Genomic DNA, 18,942 nt, shown 5'->3' with positions numbered 1-18,942 from the left:
AAATGTAAGCAATCATAGTACTTTGATACACTTTTTTCTTTTTTTGAATTTTGAATAGGTGTAGCAGATATTTTCTAAGGAAATTTGAGTGCCCCAATTAATTAGTTTTAGTTAGTGATTTGTTTTTTTTTTAAAGTGACAAAAGTTGGATAGCAAATGAAAGAAACTATACCTCAGTTGACAATCGGTAACTGAAGGAAAACTAATGGAGTAAGTGAAGAGTAAAAAATTAAATGAAATGAGATCTTCCTGTGAAACTTGTTCTTTGTTTCTTCTCAGAGTGGAAATACAGTCAATAGAAAACTGTTTTTCTTTGAGATCGTAGTGTTGATAATTATTTTTGGTCAATATAAATTTTTCTACTCTTATTAAACATTTGGGACTAGAGCATCTAAGGAATTACTATATTGTTCCCTACTCACTGGATTTGGACAATTAATACAAAGCTCACTATGAAAAGACAATTTTAAATGTGCAAAATGTACTAGTTTGTAATTTGACATTTTCTCCTTCATGGCAAGTGACTAAAGTTAATCACAGGGAAAGAATACACAGATAGTAGTACTTTGATTTCCATGCCTACCTGCATATGCACACCTGACTGGTTAAAATCTAATTGACAAACACTTCTGGGGTTGTTACACAGATTTTTTTTTTTGCTTTGATGTGCATTTTATATTGATTTTTCTTGTAAGCACCCAGATTTCTTATAAATAACTATTCCTGTTTCCTGGAAAAATTCAATGGAAGAGATCACCAAAAAGGAAAATGTCATATCTTACTTTATCAGATTTTTTGCTGCTATTATTAGATTTTGTGTCACCTAAGAATCTGGGATGTTTATGTGCAGGCAAAACTTTGGCCAAAAACATTAACCAGAAAAAAGACACCAAAACTGCTGGTCCAAGTGTATTTGCGTTCACAGTAAGGGGAGAGAGACTTGGTGTTAAATACAATAAAGAGGAATCTTGTTTCTGAATCTTAAAATGGTATTGTATCAATAAACAACTCTGATATTCTGAAAAATAAAGCCAAGTTCCTTTTTGGTAAGAGTTGGTATAACTCTTGTACTAAAACTGTTGCAAATGTTATGCATAGAGTAATACAGTTAGTAGAAGGTGTGGGAAACTTGAGAGCTACAAAGGGAAATGGGTAAACTTTAATTGATCATCTAAGTACTTTTTTGTAAAAGACATATTCAGTTCATTTTGGAAACACTATACCTAAATCACATAAAATAATGCCTCTGAAGATAATATTCTTGCCTCTTTTACTGTTTCCTTGTATGTTGTCCTTGCAGATGCTCATTTTATTTATTTTAAAATACTTCAGAGGCTGTTAATCTAGAAGCAAAAGATCTAATATTCAGATTCCATTTATCTGATACCATGTTGGCATTCATGTGTGCTATCCTTTACTCCTCATCATGTACTAATACATCTTGTAAAGCATACCTGTTATGTATTAACATACAAAATTCTGTTACATTTTTTGTCAATAAGGGAATAAACACTATCAAATTGTGTGGAGTTTAGATCTATCAAAATTCCTACTTGAAAGAAAAGGATAAGATTTGCCAGTCTGTAGCACTTTGTGTCTCATATTCTGGACTGTAATAAAAAAAGTATTGAAACATAATGCTTTTTTACCACCTAAAAAATGAATTCCCTAATGCTCTAAAGGCCATGATGGTTATTCTACTCCCATACAAAAGCATTATTTGTGCCATAAGCTTTCAGCAGATCCAAATGGACAGAGAGATTGTCACTATTCTAAATGTTTATGATCTTTGCAGCACGACATCAACACACAAGAATCACTCAGTTTGTTTAAACCAAGTTCTCTTTCTGGTTTCCATGTGGTCTGTGATTGTGAGGCAGTCAGGGAGAAAAAGGGGAGGAGACGTAAGACTTAAGTCTCTAAGATAACCATACATCTCCCTTCAGTATTTAATTAAGAGGAAAAATAGAGAAAGGGAAATTCAGACAACTTGGAAAACAAAAGTAAAATATGCTACTAGTATACAGTCCATTGAAATAAATAGGTCAGGAAATGCATTTTAAAACTGACATCTCTTAAAAGAGCTTGGAATTGCTTAAAATGTTTAAGCATTTTATGTGTGGATTAAACTAATTTAGGAATTGAATTTACCTTTTGTAGCACTGCTGCAATAATGAAATAATGCTATATGCCATGCTGCAACATAAATAGACTCAGTAATGAGGAAACAAAAAATATAGTATTCTCACTAAAACTTTATTGGACTCTTCTAGAACACTGCATGAAATATTGGTCTCCAAGGGGATTTGTCAGTTCATGAAGGAAGAACCCAAAAGTTATGGTGAGTTTTAAGAAATCTAGCCCACAGTCAAAAGTTGTGAAAAATTAAATCAGTTATTGTTTGAATACATTCATTGACATTTTTCTTTTGGAATCACTTTGAAAGACTCTGTTAAATCAGTTTTTACGATACTTCTGTTCTTATGTTGGCATTGAATTTTAAAAAGCAATTATTTTTAAAGACTGAAGACTTCAGGCCTTCATTCATTGTTAGTTAATCCTTACTAATTTTATTTGGGTAAAAATCTCCTGGTTATTTTATTTTACACAATCTAGCTATAAGAGGTTGATGTTACAGTTCTTAGCATTCAGACAGGACCAACTACACCTGTGATATTCTTACCTGAAAATTGTCTAGCAATATTTTTAAAAGCCTTCAGAGCTGAAGAATGCAGTTTTTCCAAGCAATATGTGGATTTTTTTAAGGAAAGGTAAGTATTACAATTATAGCATACATTAATATCTGAACAGGATAGTAAAGTACAAACCAAATAGCACCAGGCACTCAAGACACAAATGCTACATTGGAGAAAAGTTTGTTGTTTTGGGTTGTTTTTCCTTTTGCAAATGGCCAGTTTTTAAAATTAACAATTCTCAGCATCTGACACAGGTAGAAAAAAATATTCAAAAATTAAGGACAGTAAAACCTCAGTTTTTAATGCAGTTTTCCTAAACATCTTCTTAAATCTCTTTCAATATTAAGATATTTAGGATCCTCTCTTCAAAATACCAACACTAAAATTTGAGTAAAATTGAGTCAGATAACAAGTGTCTAAGTTTGTATTACCTATCCAAGGAAAAACAAGGTTTCTGTTGCCAAAATCTTGAAAATAAGGATATGATGTTAACCTTCCACGTCCTAAATGAATCACTAGATATTTTTAAATAATTTTTTCTTAATTTTGATCCAATAAACCTTTAGTTGCTGTTTCAGAAGCTCTTTCAGCTCTAGAAAAACTGTTCAAAATATAGTCTGAATTTGGTGACTTATCACTCTCCTGAGGGGAAGGACAAATTTTGGCTTTTGCATCTCAGGTAAACGACCTACATATGTTGATGTGCCTAATATGGCTGAAGCCATACTTTAATGTTTGTTTATTGCTAGTGTTCTAACAGACCAAAACATATAGCAAACGTTAAAACAGCAGAAGAAAAGCAAGATTTTCACCTTGCCTCACTCTTTCTAAGTTGAGCAAAGTGCTACTGAATCTTGGGCAGGTGTCCTGATGCTTCTTTCAGTTTATCCCTCTGAATATAGAGTACTGGATTTTGACATATCTCTGTCAAGAGATAAGGTGTTTCCTAAAGACACTGAATTGAAGGAGAAATAAATGAGAGATAATGCAGCTTAAAGAGTGAAAGGCAATGGTTCCAACAGGAACCATCCCATTTTTCACTTTAATGCCTATTGAAACATAACAGGGTTATATATGCATGTTATTAGATGGACAAAAATGAAATAAGTAGAGCTTCTGCTCCCTTCTTGTGGTGGAAGTGCAGGTTACTAATTTTCTTATTTTAGGCTCTGAGTACATGAACTAAGAAATGGTAGAGAACTCACTGGTAACATGAATTGGACATACCTATGCAAGTTGATATTCTAATTTGCATTTTTCTCCTGTAAGTATTGTATTTTAAGTATTTATTTATGACCATATAAGGGAGAGCAGTGAAATACTGGCTTCATCTAAAGCAAAAAACACTCAACCAAATTAGAGATTAATAATGGATATATTTTCCTCTTCATCCACTGTGTAATATTTCTAATATTAAAAAAAAATTAGAATTGAATATTTATGCTGACTCATGCCAGCCAAGTTCCTAAAACAGCAAAGCAGCATCAATTCTAAAAGTAAATTGCCATGCCATTGATCAGGCGTTATTTAAAAGGCTTAAGCAGACTTCCCAGGGAGGCTCATTTCCATCCAAATCAAATCTATCACAAGTGTAACCCCACCCTATTTGTAATGCCTGGTGGGACACAGAGGGTTCTGTTGTTTATGAAGTATTGCAGTGTAAGTAATTTGCCTGCGTTAAGAGATCTATAGCTTGAAGGTCAAAGGTCTTGATCGCCTGTGACCCAGAAACAAGAAATGTTTAGGCTTTCTGTGTACATAAAGTTTGGCCACTTCAAAACCTTTTGAATGTGTCTGTGCTCTGTCCCTGCAGCTTTATGGTACTCTTCTCTCAACACTAATTGTTTCAAAAATTCCTTTAAAAGTAGTACTTTTCAGGGACTGCTTGGCCTCTCAGACTGTGAATAAAAAATACATTCACTGTCACAATTGAGATTTTGGGAGTGAATGATATACTTGCCTAAAAGTTTGTTGCCTTGGGGTGCTGTGAAAACAGTAGCTTAAACTGTGATTTCAAAGACAGTGTTAATCTCCATGGTTCTAATTACCTGTGTGGCTTTGGGTATGGTAATTGGCCCTGCTGGATTTTACCATGTTCCATAAAATCTCAGTTTACAATAATGCAATAAATATAAATAACATTACCTAAGAAAATAACTTAGTTTGGTTAACTTCAGGTATCTCTCAGACAAAGAAAGGATTTTGCCAAATGATCTGGAATTTATTACTGCAGCTGCTGGATCAGGCAGCAAGGGAAATTAATCCAGAAATATGCTAAAAATTTGAATGCAGGGATTTTAGTGCAGTCTCTTTCCCAGTCTTGAGTTTGATCTCAGCAACATTTTTAACACTTTTTATTTAAAGTATGCTAATCACTGTGTGATGATCTCTCAAGGTTCTTGACAATGAGATTTTTAGGATGAGTTGACTCTATCTCCTTCCTGCCTTGGTCTAACTATTCTCATAATATCCTTTTTTTTTTTTTTTTGGTAGAGTACTGCTATCCTACTGGGAGTTCTGTTACAAATAGCCCAAATCCATTTTGGGCAAAACAGTTCTGAAGATGGTCAATCAAATATCCATAGGTCTGCAACTTGCAATCTTTTTCTCTTCCCTACTAATGAATGTAGGCTGGTAGCAAACTAGAGTTTAAAGAGCAAAAAAACAGGATACAAATTTATTTTCAGTTCTGAGTGCAAAACTTCTCCCTGACATTACCCCAACAAGGAGGAGCTTCTCTTGTTCAACTGTGTTGGTCTCTCGCACTGTGTACAGGTGAAACATCAGGACATGGTGGAGTGCAATTAGGATAAGAGTTTACACCTGGGGCCTTATAGCAATTCTAGCACAAGTCACCCAGGCTTGATGTTGCACGGATACTTTGCAGAGACAGTGTGTCCATATTGTTCCAGGTACATGCTTATTTAGCTGATTTAAGGCATAATCCAACTGATTTTTTTAATTCTACTGAAGTTTTTATGTAGGCTTATCTCTCAGCTACTTGCCTTCTCAAACTTTTCACATGCTTCCCTTTTTTTGCAACCTTTTCTTATGGAGAGACTGACTAAAGAAAAGTATGTTTTGATTCTTTTAGCTTCTAAATTTTCTTCTCAAGGTCTGAGGCAGGAGAAGGGAGAAAAAGCATCACTATTTGAAAGGTCTTTGTCCCCTTGAAGTTTTTGTTGTTCCACGCTGGCTAAAGGTAGGATTAGAGTTGAGAAACCTGGATGGAAAGAAAAGCTAGGATACAGTTCTGTATGCAGTTTTTAAATTATTCACATTGCTATTTCATTTGGGGATTTTGATATCATTAAGAAAATTGCTGAAAATAAGAACATAATACGTTTTTCTAACTACATATTTTTTGCATGCCATGTCACATTTTAGTAGTAGATACTAGTGTAGCCTTACATGGAAAATATAAGTTATTTAAGATATGCAGGTTAATTGCAATTCTGAATCAGACATGGTATGCCTCCCTTTATTGATTATCACAGCTTAACTTTAATTTTTATACTTGACAATGTTTTATCTCTTTTATACGTGGATCTTAGTCCCTCACAGATTACATCCAACTATTAATTTTCCTTTAGGGGACAGGGACTTACAGGTCAGTGCTGACTTTAAATTACCATTTGTTTTTAAAGAAACTCAAGTAGCCAGTAGACCACATGGGCTGCTTTTCACTTCAGGAAAATACCCGTAATTGTAATGATATTTGTAATCTTAAGATTAGGAGTATGACCTGAGTTCCTAGGCCCACATAGCAAATAAACACTCATGTCTCATGGGAGTAGTACTACTATCCTACTACTGACTTTGGCTCATTATACTGAGCCCACTGAACATGTAGTCCTTTTAATGTCCTATGTATGTGATATATGAGAATGAGTGAGTGGGTGTTGCTTGCAAATGTCCTCTGTTCATCTGTAATATAAACAGGCCACACTTACTGGTCCCTAGGTAACCAGTTTCTGGCTCAGTGTTTAATCTGCAGTCTCCTGGAAAGATTGTGTGTTGGACCTGATTCTGTTTGTATTAGAAAATTATCTAGAGTTTGTAGGAATTCTAATGATTTACTCTACAGGATTCTAGCATAAATAACCTAAATTGAATGCCATGATAATTCCTTTACCCTATATATCATAGATGCTTACACAATAAATCATTCTAGTATTTTTTGACTCCTACAACATCCTTTCAGTGTCTTTTAGAGGCTACATCCAGCAAACTGAAGTTCATTAACTCATGAGCTGACAGTGTTGTACTTTGTTGCTTTTCCTAACTGCCTGCTCCTTAATGCTGTCACTATCAATTTTTAAAATATTTACTAATGATTCATATACAGTAAATAATCTCACTATAATGATTTGAAAAATGTTTCTTCCAATTTTCAGTTCTCTCTCTCTTATCTCAGACTCTTAGAATTAGAAAACAGAAAATGAGAAGGGGACGTGGGAGAGTCTTTGTCTTCACCAATGGTAATTTTCTCATGCTCTTACTTGTAGTGCATTTACCACCACTTGAACTGAGGTTGTGATTTTTTTTCTAGCTGTTCTGCTTTGTACGCAAATGACAAATTATCACTCTTCTTAGTACAGTGGAACCTTCATTTTATCATCTTAAAGTTTCCTTTCCATTAGAATTTGGAAAATAGACAAGAGAAACAGAGTCATATTTGGTCTTTTTTTCATTTGTTTTTGGGTTTGGTTTTGGTTTTTTTTTTGCATTTGCAGAAAGAGGATTTTCAAAGTGAGTTTCAGAACTTCCCTCTTACACTAAGTTCTCAAGGTGTCTTAATCTGTAAAGTCCTACTTAGATGGTGCATGTGATGGGTTCCAGCATATATTGCTGCCTGTAGAATTGTATCAGGCAACTTCAGAATCTCAGAGTCTTGTCACCTCTTGTAGACCTCTGTTGTATTTTGTTTACGATATACCATACACTGTCTAATTGTTATGGTGGTTATCAGACAAAACATTCTTTTCACTACAGAATCAACCACGATAATTGATTTCCCTTTTTAGGATTGCTAAACTGTCTTTTGTATTAGATCTGTGCTTCATCCATCCCAAAACACTACCATAATTTTCTATCCTGCTCTAGCACAGATACATCTGTAGGTAGATGATATCCTGAATATAATTTTGTAATGTTTCCTTATTTTAGCAGGAGTGAATGCCTTCTTTTTCTCTGCACCCTGCCCCTCAGTGTCCCTTTGAGCACCATGCTACACCAGCAATCATGTCTATGTAACACAGGCATTCCTCTTGAACAACACTGCTTATAATGTGCAGGCAGAATGCAATATACAGTAATCTTTCCTAAGGGAAAGGGTTGTGACATGAATTCTTGGAAGACCACACCACTCAAGCATTTTCATTCTATAGCAGCTGTTAGTTACTTTTAAATGGTTATATTAGAATAAATGAGTGGAAAAAACCCAATGAATTTCAGCCACTACCACAGATATTTCCATCCTAAAACCCCTTACATACCGGTCAATATGGCATAATGTATAGTTTAACATATGTTTAAATGTATTAATGTCTTACACCAGAGAATTCCAAAAAGCTCATAGAACCTTTTGACTGTTCTTTTTACTGTATTTCACTACTAGAAAGTTCACAGTTTTAGTATTTACTTCAGAACTCCTCTTGTTAGGTAGGGTTTTAGAGGCACTTCAAAAACTAACCAAGAAGCAGTGCCTTGCAAAATGAGACTTTTTATCTGCTTCTGATTACTACTCACTTGGACAAATTAGCTTGTGAGTTCAACAGTGCATAGGATCCATTTATGTCATTTGAACTGCATTTGCAATGTATGTTCCATGTTAGGCAACTGAAAAAGAGAAGCAGAGAAGTGGAAGTTCAGGAAGCCACAACTGGCAGTTTAATAATTCATAGAGTAAGAGCTCATACCTGAAATGCACAGGATTTGTCAAATGAACACAATTGAAAATATACTGTTATTTCTGAGTCCATATTGCTTACAAATTTGAGTACTATGAGCTCAAATAGTAGCAAATGTTTTCTGTTCTACAGCCTCTCTTGCCAAGTATTTCAATGCCAAAAAAGTACTAGTAAATATGACATGTTCATACCCATACCTTCTAAAAGAAGGATAACAGGCCTTTCAGATCCTTGCCACACATTTTGTAATTTGTCATCTATTTGAGCAAGGTCATCTGAAAAAAAAAAAAGCACATAGTATTAATGAGTAAATGCTTTGTTTTATTAGGAAGCTTTACTGGGACCCGGAGAGGGGAAAGGAATAAAATAAATTTTTTAGCTTTCCAGATTAAAATCTGATCAGACCAGCATAACACCCCATGTAAGAATTAGTTACCTGGAGTTTTGAAACTTAGAACATCTTCAAAAAGTGTATCTAGATCTAATTAGAAGACTTGTAGTAACAGTTTGTTTCATTGAGTGCAGTGCTCACTAATTACAAATAGACCTCTGTTTCTTAATTAGTACTTGCTTGTGTTTGTTGATTGTCTTATATTTGTGCCGAATTAAGCTTTATCATTTCCACCACTGGTTTTTCATTTGTTTTTAGCTTTCTAAAGCCAAATGCCTGAAATAAAGGCGACATTAGTCTTGCAACAAGACTGCATCTTACTTGGTCAGTTAAAATTTTCTGCTCTTTAACTAACCCTAAATTCAAAGTGAAGATCACTTAAAAGGATCTTTTATGGTATAATAGAAAACTCAAACTGAAAATCATAAATCTTTTGAGAGCTGGCAGCAGGAAACCACAAACCCAACGGAATATTTTATCTCACATGTACATATCTTTGTCTATGAATGTAATTTTCCAGAAATGACCATCAGTTAAATAACTGTTACAGATGTCACTATCAGTTGCACGTTGGATAAAACTGCCTCTGACATGCTGACTAGTGCATCACCATCAGCCCTTACAGGAGATGAATCTGCTACTGCATGTGTATTTTACTTGCTTTGGTTCATACAGAGGTTTAATACAAGTGACTCTCCATTATAGGGCAAAATGCTTTCAGTCCAGAGGGGGGACAGTAACAGGAGCATCTGATCTTATTCTAGCAGCAATCGTACTGATAGTCCCTTTCAGGTTCTATAGTGTATTGTTGAGTCTTTTATCCACAGAGTGAAGGTCTAAAGTATGTGTGTCTTTATTTCTTAAGAAGCTTCTGGATGGTCTGTATGCATCAGATGAGACTTTAGGAAGAACAAATTATTGCAGTATCAGTATGTTATCCTGGAAACACTAATACTACTTCTTAGGAACGACAAGTTTTGTGATATTAGTAATAAAGAAAACAATGTAAAGAATTATTAGGAATGAAATAAGGACATTAAACACAAAACACCACTGCAATTATTTCACTCTGTAACAAACAAAAAAAAATTCATGGATTTTTTTTTATTAATTTCAGTTATGAAGAAAAGGTTTAGAGAAGAATGACAAAGATAATGAAATGTACAAAACCATCTTCTGCATGAACAAAAAGTAGACTGACTAGAACCCTTCAGGAAAAAGAAAACTAAGGGATATATGGAAGGAGGTTTACAAAATCAGGTGTAGAGGAGAAGGTGACCAGTGATTTATTTCAGTTCCATCTTAAGAATGAGAAGCATAAAATGAAACCAGTAGTATTCAGAGCAAAACAAGGAAGATGGTTCTTCACACAACATGCGACTGAGCTGCCACATGGCGTTATGGATAGCAAAGACTTACATGATCTCAAAGTGGGGCAGCTCAAATTCCTGGAAAAAAATAACTGTTGGATTAAAAAGAAAAGATAACATTTCTGCTCAAGAAGTTTTTAAACTGCATCTTGCTGGGGTCTAGCAAATATTCTGAGAAAATATAGATATTTGCTTGCTTTCATCTTCCTCAGGCACCCGCTGTTGGCCACTGTAAGAGTCCAGATAGCAGGCTAGACAGACTCTCTTTCCCCAGCATTTCTACTCAACATACAAGCTACAGCTATTTCCAAAATATTTTAGGATAACTAACAATAAAACTGGAAGTAGGAAAGAATTTTGTACAATGTGTCAGAATTTATATTTTGAAAAGAATATCTTACTTCTCTGAAAAAGAAACATTATTGTAAGGATACAGCTGTCTGAAAAAGGCTTTAAGAGTTTCATGTTTATTGCTTCTCAATCCCTTTTGGTTCAAATAAGTTATTATTTCTCACTAAAATTATACGGGCAATATAATCGATGAAGGCAATTATATGTTGATTTGATCAGTTAGTTTTAAAATGACTAATACATTGAATCAAAGAGAATTTTGCATTTTTTTAAAAATATGCACTTAGATTCTTTCAGGTATTTACTGGTTTCCCTTATTGGCATTTTACATAGTTTTCACAGTTATTGTCTTTGAACACCACTATATTTCATATTTACTTTTTAAAAGCAGAAAATAAAAAATTCTAGTACTCTGTTACATCTGAGCAAAATAATTCATCGAATTTGATATGTGCTGCATAAGTTATTACTGTTATTATTGTCTCTTCTCTTGCTCACTTATTTCTTTTTCCATAGTTATTTCAGTTAAAATATTATGGTAATAAAGGAGGTGAAATAGCTGCTTTATTTGTTTTTAATAGGGAAAGCAAAGATCTTTTGATCTGATAACTGCTGGGGTTTGGGGTTTCTATTGTTTTGGGTTTCTTCTTTAACTGAGATCAGTTTAAAATTAATTATTTATTTACTACTTTATTAGTTCTCTTACTTTTTTGATGACTACTTCTGTTTATTTCTTGTGTTTTCCCTATTTTTGACAGCCAGAAAGTTTTTTGACTTTTTTTGTCCCACATGCAACTACATTTCAGAGAATTCAATTTCAGAATCAGACAAAAGAATCCTCAGCTACAATTACATTTTCTTGGCAACATTAAATTATATATTTCACATTTTTTATCTGTCTGGTTAAAGAAATGTCATTAAAGCGAATTAATATGGAATTTTACAACTAAATATACAACCTGACAAACTCCTGGACCTGAAGTTTGTGGGCTGAGGTGGTACACTGTCCATTAACCTTGAAAATAAAAGACTCATCTTTCTCAATTTGTACTTATCACATGCTTACTCATGCAACAGTACTTACCAACTGATAGAAAGGAATGGTGGTTTTGGATGAGCCTGGAAGGAAGGGCTCAGTTATATAAGAGCTGACATTTTGGATAAAGATGACATTTTCTGCGATACTAAGGGAAAAAAAAAAGCAACTTGGTAATATATGGGTTTGGTTTTTGGTTCATGCTCTGTAGTGGTTTGCTGTAGGTTCCTAGTACTCATCTTTGGCTGCATTGTTTGAGTGTTACAGAGGCTGGTATGAATACCCTGCTTCTGATGAATTTTATGACCTTGCAAACCCTGCTAAATCACATTTACAAATTTTTTATCAGTTTAGGTTCAAAAATAATTTATTATTTTTTAACAGGAAAAAAATAATCTTATGTAATGATAGGTATCTAGAGAGAAAAATCCTGAGTTTATAGCCAATTTCCCATATTACATAGTATTTGTTATTACTATTCCTCTTCTTCAGTGTTGCAAAACATTAAATTACATGTTTTATTTGAGGGAGGAGGGATATATTGGTGGTTTTCTTGTTTTGCTTTCAGAACTAGGTATAAATATTTCCAGAGGCATATAGTGGCATAGGAGGGTTTCCTCCATCAACTGGGATTAGAAGAGGGAAATATAGAAAACAAAGTTCTTTTTTAACAGAGGGAAAACAACCAGTTAAGCCTTGCCCTCCCTTTCTGAAAGCACACACCTGTAAGTTTCCACTGTTTAAAAAGAAGTATTTTTGTGGGACCTGTTTGTTAAAACAGTGTTATCTGTCTAGATTCTTGGCTTGCTTTCTTCTATCCAAAAAAGTACTAATTTTTAATTGGAAAAAAAAAAAGCATTTTTGTAATGACAGAACTTACTGTAGGCCTCATCTTGTCCTTAAATTACATTGTCATTCCTATACAATGAAGAAATAGAAAGATATGTTGTTGAGTATGCCAAGCTGGAAAAAGAACACTTCCCTTGCTTTCAGTACAGGACTGAACTTGATGAAGAATCAAATCCTGGGTTTGCAAAACAGAACACTGGCATTATGTTGCTATCAGTTTTGCCAAGAGTAATGCATTTAAACACACAAATGTCTATATATTTCTTCATCATGTATTCTTCTGCCTAAAAAATCCACTGGGGACATTCTCCTAATCCCGATCCCCCAAGCAAATAATGAAGACAAGGCTCTAAATGATATCCAAAGTGTAACTTATAACAGAAATTATATCCAAAGTGTGACAACATTGTGACTTGAGTCAGATTCACATGTAAATAGCTTTTCTGCTAATTAAGAACAACATAGATTCTTACTTCATTTTAACACTTTGGTCTTTGAATTGAAAATAAAACCTTACTGAAGAGAAATGGGAAAAATCATGGATATGAAGGAAGCAAATCTTTAGAGCAAGACAAAGCAATGCCTTCCTAGCTGGGTATCAGACTCCAAAAGGGCAAAGTACCTATCTAAATCTCGTATTTGTAGGATCTTTATCAAATGTTGTGTTTGTAGGATCTTTACAGTTTTTCCGTAGGTAACCAATCTTATGCAACATTTTGGCTACATGTTTTATTCATCTTATTTTAACTATTCTGGTAGCATGCATGTGACTGAGCAGCAGGGTATCTTTCATGTACAAAACACTGAGTATTAGTAAAACTGCAGTCCTGTCAATCTTTTATTTGAACAAAAGCAAAAAAGAGGCCTCAGTAGATCTACTGAAGGTTAGTGTTGCTTTCTGCCAATACAGGGTGATTACAAGTATGGGAGGATAACAAGCTGAAAATTTTTGATATGCAGGTATAAATAAATATTTTCATAAAGTATAAACGTACTGTAAAAGTATTAGCAAAATGTCTTCTACTTTCCATAGTTATCTTGTGGCCTTCTGCCTAATCTTTGGAAACAATAACTGTGACACTGATGTATTCAGTGCTATTGTGCCTGCTGAATTAGACAAAAAAAAAAGACACTTCAGAATAAGATATTCTGTTTAAGATAGATTTGGATGAACCTAGGGTAAATCTGCCTGGGAAAATGAGATTTAAGTGTCTAGAAAACAAGATTAGCCTTTTCCATTTGATCTTTGGTGAAATCATGTTGAACTGAGATGTTTCAGAGTGACAGCTCCTAGTGAACTCCCTTTTTCTTCACAGTATGGAATTGGAGAGCAGAGGCCACAGGCCCTGCTGCCCTTTTATTGTCTTATAGCTCTGTTGAGTCAATTCTCATGCAAGAACTTGTTTTGTGTATATTGAGTAGCTAAAGCTTCACTAACAGTATTTGACATTATAATAGATGTCTAGCTGAAATTATAGAGAAAGATTATATGGATTCAAATCTCCGTGATTAATAGGATATGTTACTTCATGCAATTTTTTTCTTCTTTGAAGTAAAAATACATAATGAACATAATAATGTAATTACAGTTTTTACAACTTCCTAGAAATATTACCTCAAATAGGTGGCAAAAAAGGTAAATGACAACTACCTCTTTCTTGTATTGGTATATGTCAAGAATAAGTCTCTGTAGCTAATACAAAGAGAAGGTTACATGCTACTTTTTTTTCTTAATTATATAATGCTGAAGGCCACATGCATGGTATCATTAAAAAAAACAACTGTGTGGCAGATCAGCTAGATTCAGGAGAAAAAAAATTGCAGTGGAATCTGTTAATAATTTTGTAAAAGACAATTAGTGCTCTAAATATAAAGTACAGTGCCTCCAAAGAACAGATCTTTCATGGAAATTGTATCTTAGTTGGCACTTTCTTTCAAGTCTGCTATTAATTCAGTTGAGCAGTTTGCATTTATTGCATAAGAAACTTAGAGTGAATAAATAAGTATGGAATTTCCTCATTCTCAGGTAGGCATTTACTGCATGCAATGAGAATCCCTATAGAGGTATTGGGAAGAATTTAATAAACTGAATCTCAAATATTAGAGAAATCAAGTGTTGTTTTCAGATAACTAAATTTATTAGATCATAAAATATGATATTTCAGAGAATCAAACCACTTATAGAATAATTCATATTTAGCTATAAGTGAAAGAATACCTGGAACACAGTTGTCTTGTTTCCATTTATTTAATTCTTGTGACATGCACAAAGGAAAAGTAGTGCTGTTTAAACTATAACCATAAATGTGGTTCCAACAGAAGGAATGGATCAACTTGTGGGGAATTTTCACATCTGGTTTGCTAAAAAAAAATGAAAAAACAAAACCCTCATAATACATTTAAGTGCAGGGACTACCATAGTGCTACATGAGTAAGGAAACTCTGCATGCTTCCCCACTAGTTTGTGGAATTCTGAGGCTCTTATTGAAAACACCATTCCACAATAAGTCTTCAAAAAGCTGATATGGACATAAAATGAGTCATGCATAACCAGATGAAAATCTGTTACGATCAGAGTTATGGTTTTGAATCAGAGGAGTTCCTTTGCAATGAGATAGACGTACAGAAGTACACTTTGTGTCTCAGGTATCTATATTTCTAATTTAGAAGACTTCATAATTGTAGATAAAAAGTAGGGGGTTTTTTCCAATTTTTTTTTTACCTTTTTCATATCTGTTGGGAGAAGAACAGTATTCTAAATCTAGTCTGAAAGAGAGGAAATTATTAGGTTTTAATATTTAGTATTAGGTATGTTGGGCATCCATGATATAATCTAAGAGGCTTTGTTAGAGATGTTGTTAAATGTTTTTTAATCTATAATAAAATCAGATTTTTAAAATACCCACCTGCCCACTTCTTTACAAGGGAGGGCTATTATATGTTTTGTGTATATTATGTGATGCATATAGCAATTCCAGGAATTAACACACTCTATAAAAAATAACAGTACTGTAGAAATCTCTACCAATTCACTCAAAAACCCCCAAAACAAACAACAAAACAAAACAAAAAACAACCCAACAGAAAACCAACATCCTTACTATCATAAAGATCATAGAGAGACTAGCAAGGCAGCTTACTGTGTCAAATTAAAATCCTCATGAAGTTATGATTATCAATAATACATATTGTAAAGGCTTGTAGTTGCAGTACAAGGAAAAAAAGGGAGAAAAAATGGCATGGTCTCTCTAATGGCAAAAGCATGAACCTACAATACTGTTTCTTCTTCCTTGATAAAACTGTAACCTTTACTTGTTGAGATGTATCTGTTCACTTTGCTAACCAGAACACTTTCATTGCATTATTTCTGAAATACCAAAGGAGCTATGAGAGAATCAGTATATAACAGATTAATCAGATCACCAAAACTGTTCACAAGTTTGTCTAAAAACATATTCTTTTATAAGACAGATTCTTTAAACAGAAAGAGACAAATTGTTTTTTAGTTTACAGAGTTTACAAGATTGGCCAGGAAAAAAAGTGTGGGGAGGTGTTATCTGGGTTTTCTGAGGCTAGGAGCATAAAATTAGAACCTTTTGATATTAGTCTTCAGAGGGGAAAAAAACGCCAACTACCACCAAAACCACCCCAACCCTCTCCCCCCAAAGCAACAAACAAACAAACAAGCACAACACCAAAAACATAAACAAACACCCACCCACCTCTCCAAACCATGAGGCTCCATCATCATGAGGTTTTGAAGGCTCTTCTAGGCCTACTTACACTTCTCAAAATCTACAGCATGGTATTCCTTGTAAAGAGCTACTACACCCTGAAAAAGTAAACTCAGAATTTGAAAATAAGACTTTTGAAAATAAAATTATTACTGTAGTTGTAATAAAGTTATTACTCTAGTTGGTGTTACTTTAGAAAGATTTCATACTGATCAGATGAAATGTAGCATTTTTTTCTTTTCTGACCTGGAATCTATTCTTTATCTGATTCTTGCTCCACCTCAACTCTTTAACCTTTTTCCAAGCCTGCTGTGGCTCAAATGCAATTTCCGTCACTTAATCTGTAGTCTACTTTCATGCTTTGTAGACCACCTAGTGCTTTTTATGGCATATTTCACAACAAATGACTGTATCCCAGAATTCATTCAGAATTTCAGATCATCTAGCAATAATATCCTATTTCCATGCGGCTTGATTTTGACGGTTCGAATGTCTCTGGAAGAAATCAAAGTCCATGAGCACTCCATGAGCAAGATGAGAGCAATAAGGATCTAACAACTTCTAGACTGACTTCAGTCAATTGCAACATGGGGTTTTTTTTTGATTCACTAATTTGATAATTCTCTAGTAAAACCTATTGACATGCCTAATCACTGATATATCAGACCTTTCAATTTTTGTTCAACAAAGAGCTAAAGAAATGAGCACAACTCAAATCTTAAAATGAAAGCATGGTCAGTTAACAACCAAATATTCCTCTTATTTTATCAAGTATGCCACTAATACCTTTGCTCCATTTTGATAATCAATGGACGAGTTGGAGGCTTATTTCCTGTCCCACTCCCTTGCTATGTTTCTTGGACATTTCCTTATGACGTTGGGGCTCTCCAGGGACAGATTTTCCAATGTCGATTTTCAACATGAGACTTCTCTTCTGTAACTTTAGGGATCTCAAAGTTAGCTTATAGCCTCCCCCTGTTACTAACTGAGAGAAATATTTTAGTGCATGTCCTAAAGTAAGTGCCAAAGAAATGGAAAATTACTTCCCCTTTGGAAGAGGCCTTTTACATTTCACTGACTGTAATATGCAATCAGGCTTTAGACTAGAACCTTAATTCTGGGATGTCAAATGGGAGGTGAGCTCCTTTTCTATTTGTTTCACTCTTTCTGGGCACAGTTAGTTTTGATGAATATCTGCCCACACATGACTATAGTTGCAACAAATTCTAATGCTCCGTTTTAATTCCTCATTCTTTGGCCCCTACGCGAGGCAGTGAATGCTGGCATAATGCAAGAGGAATATCAAGGCAATGGTGCCCTTGAGACATCCTGGCATTTGCATGAATTTGAATATTTCTATGTATGCCAGGGGCTGGAACAAATACCGTTCAACTGATGACCTGAAGAAAATGTCAAACAAGAAGAAACTATTTATTTCTTTTTAATCTTTTCATAGAAAAATTAGTAGAAATAGCCTGTAAATGTCTATTTTTAATATAAACTATCTTTTTAATGAAAGAAAGCAGTAAAACATACTTTGAAATGTCAAACTCACAGCTCTGGTTTGTCAAAACCAAAGGGTTTGGCTTTGCATCTTAGGAGGAGGGAAAAAAGGAGTTTGCTTAGGAGGTCAAGTGTTCAAGCCAACCTGAAAAAATAAGTAGTGTTACAATTACTCCCACTGCTTTGCCAACATGAAGCTGATTGATGAAGTGAGTCTTCTTAATTATGAACTCTGATATTGTATATTTAGGGTAAGCTTTTCAAAACTCACTGAGTTTGAGACCAGCTTCTTTGGACCTTGACTGAGAGTATATTGAACTCAAAAAGTTGTTTTATTTCTACTGGTACTCAGAATTATTATTTAACATGGCATCTGTTACACAGTTTAACTAAACAATAGGTCACACAATGTACAGAAAATCCCTTGAAATTACTGTACATCTAGACATTGAAGTTCTGAGTGAAAAAAAGAGAATACAGTTTTCCTCCATAGTTTTAAAAATCAAGTGATCTTTCAAGACCTCTTATGAATATTACCAGCCTTGCTATGAATATCACTACATGAATAAATATCTTTCTTATTTGAGCCATATCCCTTTTGGATAGATTATTGACATAGTTGATAAGAGCAAGAAAAGGAATATGGACTTAAAAAAATCAGGTGTGATTGGAAAGAAGACTATTACAATGTAAAAAGATATAATTAATTATTGCTCATAATTCCCTCTGGTTGCTTTAAAGATACTTTCAGAATTGTATGGAAACAAATATTCCTTTGGACTATTTTTATTTTTATGTAGTTTTACCAGCTATAATAGTAGAAATCCATAGATCCACCAATAAACTTCTATTTTCATTATAAGAGATTAGAGACTTACTAGGAGTAACCCAAAAGCAAAAAGAGTGTAGTGCAGCCATCTGCTAGCTACAATCTTTTTTAAGCAGAATAATGCTTTTAAAACTATTGTATAACTTGTCTCATCTCTCTTGTGGCTGTCATTGTAGTCTCAGCAGCAACACCACATAGTTTGGGTTCACTGAGCTTCACCAGGTTACTTACCTAATATGGCCAGATCCCAGAAAAAATTCTGTGTCTCTTG

General features: G+C 34.1%; 1 protein-coding gene across 1 annotated transcript in view; it reads left to right on the top strand.

The window, feature by feature from the left end:
* Nucleotides 1-2,271: 2,271 nt before the first annotated feature.
* Nucleotides 2,272-18,942, top strand: part of VEGFC (vascular endothelial growth factor C) — a 102,211-nt gene continuing 85,540 nt past the window's right edge. Inside the window, exon 1 of the mRNA XM_071556280.1 lies at nt 2,272-2,341. Coding sequence (XP_071412381.1) covers nt 2,339-2,341 — 3 coding nt within the window. The 5' untranslated portion in view covers nt 2,272-2,338. The remainder of the gene's footprint in view (nt 2,342-18,942) is intronic.

Source organism: Pithys albifrons, chromosome 5, assembly GCF_047495875.1.
Source record: "Pithys albifrons albifrons isolate INPA30051 chromosome 5, PitAlb_v1, whole genome shotgun sequence".
Lineage (NCBI taxonomy): Eukaryota > Metazoa > Chordata > Aves > Passeriformes > Thamnophilidae > Pithys > Pithys albifrons.
The sequence above is the reverse complement of the archived record's forward strand: the minus strand, read 5'-3'. Positions and strand labels throughout refer to the sequence as shown.